General features: G+C 41.9%; 1 protein-coding gene across 2 annotated transcripts; it reads right to left on the reverse strand.

The window, feature by feature from the left end:
- Nucleotides 1-114: 114 nt before the first annotated feature.
- On the reverse strand, nucleotides 115-13,887 carry naalad2 (N-acetylated alpha-linked acidic dipeptidase 2). Of its 2 annotated transcripts, none has more exons than XM_034548465.1 (20): nucleotides 13,741-13,887; nucleotides 13,122-13,233; nucleotides 12,488-12,674; nucleotides 11,319-11,420; nucleotides 11,018-11,143; nucleotides 10,665-10,745; nucleotides 10,029-10,134; nucleotides 9,816-9,909; nucleotides 9,279-9,374; nucleotides 8,488-8,573; nucleotides 5,482-5,601; nucleotides 5,094-5,176; nucleotides 4,961-5,024; nucleotides 4,800-4,867; nucleotides 4,567-4,658; nucleotides 4,158-4,248; nucleotides 3,285-3,549; nucleotides 3,098-3,179; nucleotides 2,714-2,806; nucleotides 115-1,502 (listed from the first exon to the last, which is right to left on the reverse strand). In XM_034548465.1, exons 1-20 carry the CDS (start codon nucleotides 13,850-13,852, stop codon nucleotides 1,313-1,315), a joined length of 2,250 nt encoding a protein of 749 aa, XP_034404356.1. In that variant the 5' UTR covers nucleotides 13,853-13,887; the 3' UTR covers nucleotides 115-1,312. The 2 variants fall into 2 exon arrangements, with proteins under 2 accessions (XP_034404356.1, XP_034404357.1); XM_034548466.1 differs by having other exon boundaries at nucleotides 1,084-1,502; nucleotides 3,092-3,179; nucleotides 13,741-13,801.
- Nucleotides 13,888-14,330: the final 443 nt, after the last annotated feature.

Raw genomic sequence — 14,330 nt, forward strand, 5'->3', positions numbered from 1 at the left:
TCATGCTGGCTCAGATATTTACCTCAGCTTTAGTACCCACATACTTAGTGACTGAATCCAAAGGCAGGTGTTCCTGCACCATGAGAAAACCATATCAGGGAACCAGTTTTTATTGCTTTGACTCTTTATTTGTTGTTGATATTTGATAGAAATATTATTTTGTAAATCTAAAAATGGAATAATCTCTTTATTCATTTATCTATTTATAAAACACTGCAGTAATATATACGGTGGTTCAACATAAAGGCAAAATGAAAAACACAACTATGATTTTTTTTAAATGACAAGTTAGAACAGAACATACTGAGCAGCTGTGATCAATAGATGAACTGTGCCATGGCCTCTAAAACAAAACAAAAATAATTGTTTACAAATTCAATTTGCATATTTCCACACGCCTCTCCCATTGCTAACTTCATGTCCACGTCTAAATAAAAATATAAAGTTCTGAGTCTGGTGCCCTCCTATGGTCGTATCAAACTAAAAACACTGTGGCCAAGAGCAATGTTCAAGGATGACCTGAGGGCTTTGTGTATATCATACCAAACTCAATGTGATCTGGCCTCTCCTCATGAATAGTAAATAAAGTTAATGTTTTAATCCTGAAATTGAAAACAACAACACAAATGGAAGACTCACAAGAAACAGAGCTACAGCACTTAGACAACAGATTTGACACATCTGCACAGTGGATTATGTATATTGCTAAATGTTAGCTTTTGAGAAAACTGATTTTTTTTCATGCTAACATCTTCAAAATGAAACCACTGTAAATGTGTTTTTGAAAAAGTAGCAAAAGATCCTCTTCATCTTCAGCTGTTCAGCCTCATTGCCTCATGATCACATTGCTTGTAATGTTGTTTGTTTGATAGACATTATATTAACAATTTCTCTCAGACCAACATGGACAGGATTTCAGTACTCCCCTCAAGAGAAAATATTAGAGGAGGAGGATCCCTCTCCCCGGATGGACAGAAGCAATAGATGTCATGTGTACAGAATGAACAGCATTTACAGAGTTACATAAACACATTACATGAATATGACAATGTATGAATGGAACTCCAATCCATGAAACAGAAGGAGGTAGAGAGGAGGGGGCGGGGCATCAGCAGGGCCAAGGTGGGAGGCCCTGCTATTCACTGTGTCACTGAGTTCTGGACGGATTGTCCATCTGTGTGGACAATGTGTTAATAGTATACCAAAACTTATACTGTACTATAACCACAATATAAATATAATACTATTGTGGTAATAGTATACCAAAGGTATACCAAATGGTTTTGGCTCAACCACATGGCTTCAGTCTGCTTCATGCAGGTGGTGTTAGTGTCATGCCAGCAGCATGAACGGTGAATGCTGCGATGCTGATTTGATGCTTGACTTCCTCCCAGGCCTTCGCCGTATCAGCTGAGTTCTTGATGTCAAACAATGCATCATAGATCCCAGGGAAAGACTCCCCTGCATATTTATTATGGCTGCTGGGAGCAAAAATCACGTGCCTGAAACAGAGAAGAGGGGGTGTGCCGCATTAAGGAACGTACTGGAGGGATTACGGATTCTATATTTTTGTGTGCTTTTTAAAACAAGCTCCAAAGTGTTAGTAGTAAAGGCACTACACATGTTTTCAGCATAATTATGAACTATTTAAAAACATTTTTTTAAATTAAACCTATAAACAGGCGTACATGCAGCAGCAACAGTATCATGCAGGATGGTTCTCATCTATTCAAATCTGTCGAGAGCAGAACCTTAAAAATCTGCTTTGATGTGTATCTGTAGAATTTCAATCGTAAAGTCAAACTTAAGTCAGCTACTTAGGGCCAAATTAAGACACTGCAGCTAGTAATAATCACCACTTCAGATGTAATTGCAAATATTTACAAGTAGACAGAGCAATATGTAGCAAAGAAACCAGGTCACAGGAGGGGAACCCAGATCTATAGGGTTTAAAAATGCAGTGTGTCAGAAAAAGACAACAGAACAATTTAGAGCCATCGTGTATTTATTGTAGAATATGTATTATAGGTTTATTAAAGGAATGCAAACTTGGCTTTAATGTAGGAGAACATGTGAACTTGGGAAGAGTAATGCTGCAAAGCACAGATACACATTAGGCCTATAATTCACATGTTCCACCACTGGGGCATCATGTTTACAGCAGCACATACCGTTTTAAAGATAATGATCTACCCTGTGTGGCTTCATCTACCCCTTCCACATGATAAAAAAGTCTTTCTATTAAACTATTACATTAAGAAGTGGGTGAGAGAGTGGGAGAGAGATAATAGGCACTCAACAGAGCCACTGTTAGTAGTAGACATAGACTGCTGTGAAAAGGCCTGTTAATAATGATACAGCCCGGGCTCAACACTAACTTTTAAAAGTCGTTGCCAGGCTTCTGACAGGGCAAAGACATTTGTTTGATGTTGACGGGATAGTTGAACTTTTCGCCCCACAGTCAAACGCAATGCTGTCTGGATCTGGTTCTGACATAGCAATGTTTAAATATCATTAATGCAAACCATATTCCTTTTGATATAGAACATTTCAGGACATGCAAGTATAAACTATTTTAGGAATTATCTCTACGGACCATTCAAAGTAAAATGCAAAGTACAATGCCACAGCACTCACATTCTTGACTGGTTGATGAGACTCCTGTAAAAGCATGTCAAACAAATGGATGTGTGTGTGTGTGTGTGAGACTAACCTGTAGAAGGGTCTGCCAGGTAAGCCCATAGGGTCAATGAAGGCTCTCTCCAGATACATGAGCTGATCATTCATGACACGTACCGGCATAGGACTGATGCACACATACACATGAAATGCCGGTCACACACTTGGCTAGACAGAATTTAGTGGTCACGTTATTATTACACATGCACAAACAATACCGGAGACGTACTTGTGGCCGGAACTACCACAGAGGTCATTATATGTCTGTCTGTCTCTAGTTAGATTTGTCTAGATATGTATCGTAAACAGTACACTGAGTGCACATTTCAAATCATAAATCAACTTGAGAATAAACACCGACATATTTCAGCATTAGTTTGGACACCTAAAACATATGAAATGTTAAACATACTCGTACTCTTCTCGGTTGAGAGTCTGCAGGCGCTCATGGAAGTCCCTGGCTGCAACACTGAAGTTGCCCACAGCAGAAAACAAGGCATCTGAAAATTATTGGAAAAGCCTTTATCATTTAAACATTTTAACTTAACTTAAACTTGATATTTAATCACTATAGTCTGAGCACACGGTGACCAAAAACAACTTACCAAACGACACCTCATACTTCGTCATCTCCTGCGGGTGCCTCTGTGCCAGCTGGACGATGCTCTGCGCGTACTTCCCCAGTGAGTCTGCATACTGGTTGACGTCAAGGGGGAGCAGCTGGGATTCGGCCAATTGGAAGATAAGCCCAGCCCTCACCTGGGCCACCGCCCGAAGCCTCTTGAAGGTGGGGTCGTAAAACTTGTCCACTAACTCAAAGGTTTCATACACACTGTGATAGACTGGATAACTGCTGTACCGCTCTGTTTCCTGAAGGCACAGAGGACATTTCACTGAGTTACACTGACACCTCAGAGGCGGAGTAACCTTTAAAGATACATCACTCAATCTACTTGTGCTCTCATTAACTCAACCCTTAAATTACACAGAAACCACTTTAGATTATGCACAGCGCAACTGCAATTAAAGTATTTTTGATGCAGAAATGTCATCATCCCCAATAAGATAAACAACTAAATAAATCCAAAATCCAAAATGTGTTCCTCAGTGTAGCATAGTATAGGTATATTCAATTATTTATGAATACACACAGACATGAATAAAGTCACACAGATAAAGTTAAGTATATATCACACTGAAGTTACAAAACCTGTATCAAAGAGATAAAGAGTAAGCAAATATTGCAAACTAACAAATATATTGTATTCATATGCACAGGCTCACACAGGAAAACATGTGCACTGGCATAATTATAGTATTCTAAGATTCACAAGTATATCATGAACATTTACACTGATAAAATGGATATGCACCGCGTTGGGTGCTCATACTTAACGAACAGACACACTAAGATATAATTTAGCACACACAGCAATATAATATAACAAAGATCCTTCTGTGACTACAGCGTGTCTCACCTTGTTTTTGGTGTATCTGGCTCTGGCTGCAGCAATTCCCAGACGGATGAAATAGGCCTCAAAATCACTGCCTGACCCGAGTTTACTGATCCTGCAGCACACCAGAATGGAGGACAGATGGGTTTTGTGATTTGCTTAATTAATTTCTGGATCATTTGACTGATTGGCTAACACATGCTACAGTCAAAACAAAGAGAGAATGAAAGCTTTTCAATAGTCCCTTAACATCATTGCATAGTGTATCAAAACTGCAACATTTCTCGAACAGTGGCATTGAATAATTAGTCATCCTCTTGTTGTTTTGTCTTCGACTAACTTGGCTGCAGAAGTTTTGTTTTCCTTCCTATTATTGTTTGTTTTGTTGTCAGTTTGTGTATCCTGGCTATGACCAGAGTAGGCAACTTTGTACCTGGGTGCATCACGGTCATTCGTCCAGTTGTCCCTCTTATGCCAACTCTCGTACAGGGAAACTCCCTCCTCTCCTTCTTCTGGACTGGCTATCTACACGCAAACAGAGAAAGAAAGAGTAAGAGGCAAGGTGGAGAGAAAGACAGGGAGGAAAAGACTGCATAAGACTGAGCATGAAAGAACAAATTCATTTGCTCAAATCAATTTCAGATGTTTGTGTATATGTCTGCTCACCTGCTTAGTGAGGTCGTACACCAAAGTGTGTAGAGATGGAGTGCAGTCCACCCTCAGTGTGTACATGCCTGCAATTCAAATAGATACATCCACACATGTCGTGTTACATCAAAACTAACTACTCATTGAGAATATTAGGCTCTGCGCTAAAACATACTCACCCTCAATGGCGGAGTCGGCATTGACGTAGCCCACAGCTCTCTCCTGCAGCATCTTGGCATTATCCTGTAGAGAAGGCTGTGGTCAGTGTGTGCGTGCGTGTGCACAAGGGTGTGTGGGATGGTGTATGTGTACCTCTGCCCATTCTGTAGATCCCTGCAGTCCAAACTCCTCTGCATCCCAGCTGGCAAATATTATAGTCCTCCTCGGCCTCCAGCCTATATAGATACACAGATACACACCCCCTTGTCTTTGTGGCATTGTAAGGACCACCAGAGCATGCATTATGGTACCTGGACAACCCTTTCAGAGGTTTGTGCAATGTTAAAAAACAACACATCAGACAGTGTCCTGGAGTGGACGTAAACAGAGATGTCATTTCACTCACACACACACACACACACACACACACACACACACACACACACACACACACACACACACACACACACACACACACACACACACACACAATTGAGACAATTGACACCATTATTCACAATTAACACCGGTAGAGACGTACCTTTACGAAGCAGCAAGCCAAAGGTCCTGACGATTTCATGGACCACAGCAGCACCAGACATGGGATCAATCCCTCCAAACACCCAGGCATCCCGGTGCCCTCCCAGAATCACATACCTGTCTACACAGACAAACACAGAGACAACAGCACACGTTGATAGAGAAATTAGAGAACGAGAGATACATTATGAGAATTTCCTAGCTAACTTTACACCGTTACTCTTTGAATCTGTATTGAACACAATGATGTGTTCTTTCTATTAAACAAATGCTACCAAATACCTCAATCTATCACCCCAAAAACTGTTCTTTTGTTGAAAGCTGCAGCAAGTAAAATTAGCTCATCATCCCTGTTATTATGATTATCTCAGCATTGGTGTCCAGACTGACATTACTGGTGTTTCACACATGTGTTGGTTGTGTGTTTGGTCTACTCATCTCACCCAAATGGAGTTTTGCTCTCTACCCGCTTCCATTTACCCCACTGTCTTTTGAGTTTCATGCAGTGACGGTTACTCATCCGGTTCAACTAACCATTGTTGTTCTCTACCGTCCACCTGGCTCCTTGGGAGACTTCTTGGAAGAACTAGACGTCCTCCTATCAAACTTCCCAGAAAACGGCCCCCTGCTCTTCCTTCTGGGTGACTTTAACATCCAGACTGAGAAGTCATGTGACCTGCTACTCTTACTGTCTTCCTTTGCTCTCTCTCTCAGTCCTTCCCCTCCTACTCACAAAGCTGGCAACCACCTTGACTATATTTTCACCAGAAACTGCTCTACATCTAACCTCACTGTAACTCCACTTCATGTCTCTGACCACTTCTTCATCTCGTACTCTCTCCCACTCTTTGGAACTGACAACCCTCCCACAACGGACTCTGCACCTGTCCGTCGCAACATCCGCACCCTCTCACCCTCCTCTCTGGCCTCGTCTGTTCTATCTGCCCTCCCCTCAACTGACTCCTTCTCACTCATGCAGCCTAACTTTGCCACTGACACTCTCCTCTCTACTCTGTCTTCCTTTCTTGATTCTCTCTGTCCTCTTATGGCTCGAAAGTCCTCTCCGACTCCGTGGCTATCCGAACCAATGCGCGCCAAGAGAGCCACTATGCGAGGAAAGGAAATGGCGAAAATCCAAACTCGCCTATAAATCTCTTCTCTCCTCCTTCTCTGCCTCTATCTCTGCAGCCAAAAGTCTGTTCTACCAATCCAGAATCGAATCCTCTTTGTCTAACCCCAAAAAGCTCTTCTCTATTTTTTCCAACCTCCTTGACCCCCCTGTTCCCCCCCTCCCTTCACCCTTCTACCAAGCCACTTTGTTGACTACTTTACAAAAAAGATAGACGACATACGCTCTTCATTTACTAATCCATCTTCTATAACTACACCTCCAGTAACTTCATCTTTTTCCCCCTCGTTTTCCTCTTTTATCCCCCTGTCTCCCAATCAAGTTCTTACCTTGGTAACCTCTGACCCCCTAACCACCTGCCCCCTTGACCCAATCCCGTCTCACCTTCTCCAGTCCATTGCTCCGGACCTTCTTCCCTTTCTCACCCATCTCATTAACACCTCCCTCTCAACCGGCTGTTTCCCCAACTCTCTGAAGGAGGCAAGAGTCAACCCTCTCCTGAAGAAACCCACTCTCGACCCATCTGAAGTCAATAACTACAGACCTGAAGTCAATAACTACAGACCTGTCTCTCTCCTCCCCTTTTACATTACATTACATGTCATTTAGCTGAAGGTTTTATCCAAAGCGACTTACAATAAGTGCATTAAACCGTGAGTCCAAACTCAGAACAACAAGAATCAAGCAAGTACAATTTCTTCAATAACGTTAAATTACAAAGTGCTATCAGTAAGAGCCATTTAAGTGCTACTAAAGTGTTAAACTACAAAGTCCTATCAGTAAGAGACATTTAAGTGCTACTAAAGTGCTACTACGGCTCTACCTTCCCCTTCCTTTCCAAATCTCTCAGTGGATGTCTGCACACCACCTGAAAATTAACCCGGCCAAGACTGAACTTCTCCTCCCTCCAGGAAAAGGCTCTCCCACCCACGACCTGACTATTAACTTCAACAACTCAGTGCTGGCTCCAACTCCGACTGCCAGGAACCTCGGAGTGACGCTCGACAGTCAACTCTCCCTGACTGCCAACATTACCACAACAACACGCTCCTGTAGGTACATGCTGTACAACATCAGGAGAATACGATGATACTCAGAAGGCGGCACAGGTTCTGGTCCAGGCTCTGGTCATCTCACGGCTGGACTATTGCAACTCCCTCCTGGCAGGTCTACCTGCTAATGCCATTCGACCTCTACAGCTCATCCAGAATGCAGCTGCTCGACTGGTCTTCAACCTCCCGAAATTTACCCACACTACTCCGCTCCTCCGCGACCTTCACTGGTTACCGGTGGCCGCCCGCATCCGCTTCAAAACATTGGTACTTGCGTACCGTGCTACATCCAGGACATAGTCAAACCATACACCCCACTCCGTTCACTTCGCTCGGCTTCTGCCAATCGGCTTGTAGCTCCTTCACTTCGAGCTAAACACTCAACAAAGTCACGACTGTTTGCTGTGCTGGCTCCTCATTGGTGGAACGAGCTCCCCATTGACATCAGGACAGCAGAAAGTCTCTACACCTTCCGTTGCAAACTAAAAACACATCTTTTTCGACTATACCTTGAATAGGGAAGGTAGAGCCGTAGTAGCACTCTAGTAGCACTTAAATGTCCCTTACCGATAGCACTTTGTTGTTTAGCACTTTGGTAGCACTTAAATGTCTCTTACTGATAGCACTTTGTAGTTTAATGTTATTGAAGAAATTGTACTTGCTTGATTCTTGTTGTTCTGAGTTTGGACTCATGGTTTAATGCACTTATTGTAAGTCGCTTTGGATAAAAGCGTCAGCTAAATGACATGTAATGTAAATGTAATGTGTTCAATGTTGCTGAAAGCTTTCATGAAGGATTGGAGCCGGTTGGATTGTGGTGCTGTACCTGGTTCCAGAGCTCCTCTAATCCTGCCAATGACGTTGTGGATACGGGTTACCTGGTTGTTCGTGTGGATGTTCATACGCACCTTCCTGAGACACACATATTAAGAAAAGGTTGATTCACACAGCGGAGAAAAAGATACAGCGACAAATAAAGAGAGGAAGTCCTTTTGACAGGAAATGGCTAACTTGAGCAGAATTTGGGATTTGGAATAGAAAGCATTCACAAAGGAATGGTGTTTTATCTATTTGATTTTAAAATGCACAGCAGCCTGTTCATTGTGTTTATTTATTGTGTCAGACACAGATTGATAAAGTAGAAGAGAGAAGAGGAAGGCAGGGAATTTGACGCCTCAAAATTAATTTCTACAGAAACATAATTCAGGCAAAGTAAGAGAATAACACGTTCGATGACATGGAGAAGGTTGCTCCAGAAATTCACAAAACATTCACCACAGTTCAAATATACAAAAAAAACGTGTGCAGCTTGTTTCTGTGTGAATGTGCTAAGTATGTCTCGCACACACAGGAAGTACAAGGGCCTCCGTTGTACGCCAGTTGGCTACTTGCCACTGGGTCATTAAAGCCGAGCAAGAGAAAAAGAGCAACACAAGTGGAGAGGCAATTTAAACAGACAGCAGTGGAGCAGAAGGGGAGAGACCATCAACTAGACTAGCGTGGAGAGTTTTACATGAAAAAAGTAGTTTGAATGGAGAATCAGGATAAAACAAGGTGAAGTGGCCACAAGTAGTCATTGTTTAACTGGACATAAAAGCTCAATGTATAGGCACTTACTGGCTCTTGAAGTCTCCCGTAAAGCCTGGACCAATCCTGTAGGATACATCCAGAGTTCCTTTCCAGTTGTTGGGTGGAATCTGTCCTCCCATGTTCCTGTTGAATGGCAAATAGTTCACATCTTCTGGGCAAAAATACAAATGAACAGCTCGATTTATTTAAGGACCCCCATAAAAACTAAATTCAAGATTTAAATCACAATGTTTTAAAGGCCCGATGTGGTCCAGCCTGAAATAGCGGAACAATTCTTAGTTAGATTGTTATGACATTTTTGCAAATACATTCATGTACATTCATGTCCCCCACCGATGGCACCACCATCAGGTCAGTTTTTACCTTCAAAACTTGTGACAGTTTCAGTTGCACTTTGGGTTAATTAGCAAAAGTTAGCATGCTAACAGGCTAAACCATGGGGAACACTATCCAACCATCTGCATCCTATCATTGTCATCGCGTGCATGTTAGCACGTTGATGTAATAGCACTGCTCTGAATGATGGAATGCTTGAACTTTGGAAAGAAAAATAAATATCTTTACTTCAGCAGGTGAATTGCATCATTGTAGCCAATTGGATGTACAGGAATGTTGGGAAGGCCCACTACGTTCTCAAGGTTGGATCTGTAGGTATATTCTGTAAGAGAACAGACAGTAAACTAACACACGGACAAATAACGGATTTAAATAAACTAACACACATGTTAACACTTATACAGGCTCACATGTACAGTACAAGCACACAGAGATACACACCCTTAGCGGGGTACCCGGGTGTGAGTGGGTCTCCTGCTCCATTCATGTTGAAAATATTTCCTCTCTGAGCTCCTCCGCCGGGTAGGTTCCAACCATGAGGGTAGGACTTCACACACACATACATAAATAATTAAGAAGCTTTATTTGAAACCACAGATTGCATTTGTCTCCTGGATTCAAATATTTGCAGATATTATCACGGCCCACATTCCTGAAGGCCAGCTCATAGCATCTACTACTAATCCAATCATAATCTGGCTCATACATTTGCGGTTGTTGTCACCTTTTGAGTCTTTGTGCGTCTGGCTTGGCTAAATGTGTCCCTTGAGCCGGGAGCAGGAACGACCTTAGAGGTGGTTTTGACAGATTTTGTCACCATGATAGCATCACAACTGTGCAAGTTGTACTTTACAGGTGTGTAGTGTAGATCAATATGAAGGCCAAGGTTGAGGATGGGTGTCGTTCGAGGGTGCTGGAAGTAGGAAGGGAGCAAGTGGGGAAGAGGCCCCCTACTTTATGCACCTGGCCTGATTTGGTGTCAGACCATGGGGCAATTTGGCCTGATGGTCTCCTGTTCGACTTGTTCTTTTTAAAGCTTATCACAACGCAAACATGCTCTGATGCAAAATACTCTACCTGGACTCCAACAGCACAGTAATCTGCCGGGTCTGAGAACAAAATGACCCCCTTTGCTCCGGCTAACATGGCGTTTGTCACCTGGTGGAACAAGACAGACGTGATTCATTCAGATGGCTTACACAATGTTATTTATTGATGTCCCTTTTCTGTCTTTGTGGATCACAAAATAGTGGTGATTGGTTTGATTTTGACGAATTGCTTAAAATATTAAAAGATGTGCACGAAGATATTTGGACATTTAGCTGCTTTTTAAATGTTAACTTCTATTACATCTAACCTCAGGTTTACATTTCTGACTGAAATCCTTTAACCGGCCGTTTCATGTTAAATCAAGACCTGGATTTTCTTACCTTGTTGCCTCTGAATATTTTTCCATATCTGATAATGACAATCTTCCCAGTAACATTGATGCCCATATCCTTCTCCAACTGGGAAAAGTCTTCTGTTCGACCATAGTTCACATACACCAAATCCCCCTAGAGAGAGAGAGACAGAAAGAAGAGACATCTTAGGTTATCAGATAGGTGAGGATGGGTAATGTTTAAAATCCTTGTTAACTTTACTACTTTACTACTGCTGTTAAAACGTATTTAAACACCCCTGTCAGTATGAAAATGTTGTTTTAGTGTGTGTGTGTTTGTGTGTGTGTACCTCAGGTTGTCCTTTGGCAGAGAAGGCACTGTATGGAGGTACAATGTTAGAAACATCTTCATAACCCTCTGGAACTGGCTCAGCCAAGGATGTGTTAAAAACCTGTGAAAGAAAGATAAATTGGCCCTTTACTCTTTATAATAAATGCTTTGGAATTTGTAATGTCTCCACTGTCAACTCACTGGGAAATAGGCAGAGGTGGAACGCATTTACTCAAGTACAAAGTAAAATCCAATCTCAAAAGTTTTGCCCAAATATCTCGATATTGCAAGGATATTATAGGGTTGACCAGTGGTGCTAAATAATAATTGGTAATGTGAATATAATGACTAAGTGGGTAGGCAAATAATAGAGCAGTCTGGTAAGCTCAGAAAAGTACATCACTTTACTGTAATGCAGCCTTTAAAACAAGGAAAACACTTATACCATATAACGTTTCCAAAATATAGATCTGATATATGATCGATATATTGTCCATTCCTAAACCTAAATGTTAATCATGACTGTTTCCTGAATGCATCTTGGCCGTGCAGTATACACTGGTCTTTTTTCTCTTGTTTGCCTCTGTGCTGTATCATTATCTGTCCTCAGGAGACACATGGAGAGAGGTTTATCTCGCCACAGGGCTATAAAAGGACCTTGGACTTGAATGAGCTGTCTTGCAGTGTTGTATTGAGGTGGAGCCGAAGCAGCCTGGTGCAGTATGTGGCCGTGCCATCTCCACCTGCACGCTGAAACTTTGTTATCTCTCCACACAGACTGAGAAGTAGCCCGGTGGTTTGGACTCATTTAGGGTTCTTGTTAGAGAACTTGAAATCAGCAGGGGGCTGAGTGAGGAGAATGGAGTATTTCACCAGAGAGCTTGAAGTGGTGAAAATGGGATAGTATCACAATAAGTTTGGCAATCATTAAACTAAAGCATACATTTAAATGTGTTTCTCATTGAGAACACAAGGCATGCAAATGCTCATTTATAATCAATTTAAATGGTAGCTGTGTATCAAATTATTACAATAATACGCCAGAAACCAGCACAGAGGTTTTTGCAAGACTCATTTTCAGAGAGGTTGAAATGATTATACTGTATGTGAGCAAAACATGCTTTACTGTACTGATCTTTTTTCAGTTTGAGTGCATTTGACTGCATGTGTCCATGTTCTGTGCAGTACCTCACTGCCAAACTGATCAACTATCGAGATGTAATTCGGCTGTGATTTGTTGGGATAGGACAGCAGCACGTCATAGGGCACCATCTCCACTGTGTCCAGTCCAAACTCCAGCCACTCTTTCCCGATCTGCTCTGCATATCTCAGATTTTGCTCTGTACCAGCCAGGTGGGGGAGTCGTGTAAATTTCCTGTGGAGAGGATGTAAACAGTTAGTCGCGGGGCTAGCGGTCGCTTACAGAATAAAACACGTTGGAGGTCAGCCAACATTCATTTGATGATATATACCTGTGTTTCTCTTGCTTTGACATGCCACAGTAAGTCACATTTAAGTAACAGTGAAGTGTAAGTTGTTGGTGGAGTTGTTACATGAAACATTAGGGGATCACTGCAGTCTTTAGATTGCATCCATGTAGGGCTGAAAGTATGTGTAGTATTAATAGAATACATTAGTCAGGACAAAAGTGCTGGGCATTCAGGAAACTGTCTCCTTGAACTTTCTTCCTTCACAAGGAACTCCTCCATGAGACTTTAAGTATATTTTCTTTCCATCTTTCAAAGAAGACCATCGTGTTTGTTAATTGGTTTACTTGTACTGGTGGATAAGACAGGTTAAGCGTGTTTGTGATGTTGTTTACCAAAGGTGTTGTCTGATCTGGTCTGGCTGCATTCCCTGCAGTAGTTCCTTCAAATATTTACCAGAAGTACTTTTATTTGCAGAGTTTGAGCGTGTGGTGTTTGCAGACCAGCCTGCAGCACAGATACAAACAAACACAGGATGAACAGTTCAACAAATTACATAATTATTGGGCGAATACAGAATATCTACGTGTCACTCACTGCTCAATTGCTTTGCATAATCGTGGAAATTACATTTCAAATGGAGTTGTGATTATGGAAAGCATGTGTGAGCCTGCAGCGAGCAGGAAGACGTGAAACGAGTCAGAGTAGTGACAAACTAAAAACTCACACACACAACAACACGCCTTCAAGATCCAACGACAAGAGCACCAAGAAGATTCGATAGTTGATGATAATAATTTTAGACTGGACATTTACTAAGAAAACTGAGATTTTTATTTCTTCATGATGTGTATTTATTTATGCTATTTCAGCAACCGCCTTGACTTCCATTTATACAGCTGTCACGTTATCTTCATTGTTAAATAAGGGACTTTCATTAATTATCAACAAACACTCAGAGCATAGTAGATTATTGCATTACTGTCCAGTGAAAGTTGTGTTATCGAGTCTTACCTATGAAGAAGCCCAGTAACAACGAAGCTGTCACAATCACAATCCACCTCATCCACCAAATTATCCTGGACTCCTTTCTCATTGTAAAGCAGTACGTCTGAGAGGCGTCCATGCACCGACACGACTGACTCTGCAGAGCACCCACGCAGAGATAGAGATAGAGATAGAGAGTTATTTGTTTAAGTAGTGCACGTGGAGCGAGAGAAGGAGACAAAGAGAAGGAGGGAGGGAGTGGGTTATGTGGCTTTCTGTGTCTGTGTTTCAATGAGGGACAAGTTGCAGAGGAATCCAAAGAGGGATTAGTGGTATGTTTGGCCGGTAGACGGATGACTGTCTTTTGCACCATTGCCATTTATGTGCTGACTCAGTATTACTCAACACGAGACAAGGGAGCCAAGAATCGAGAATCCAGCCAAGAATGAGTTGTAGAAGTACCAAATTAGTGCAGAAAGGAGTCAAGAATTAGTTTCTTAAGAACGACACTAAAGCTGCAGACACCTCTACTCAGTTTATATAGAAAAGGTTTCTTACAGTAACTAGGACTCCTAATGGATCAACATCTTAATTACACACTTTGTGAGCCGTATCAC

Source organism: Cyclopterus lumpus, chromosome 13, assembly GCF_009769545.1.
Source record: "Cyclopterus lumpus isolate fCycLum1 chromosome 13, fCycLum1.pri, whole genome shotgun sequence".
In the NCBI taxonomy this organism is placed as follows: Eukaryota; Metazoa; Chordata; class Actinopteri; order Perciformes; family Cyclopteridae; genus Cyclopterus; species Cyclopterus lumpus.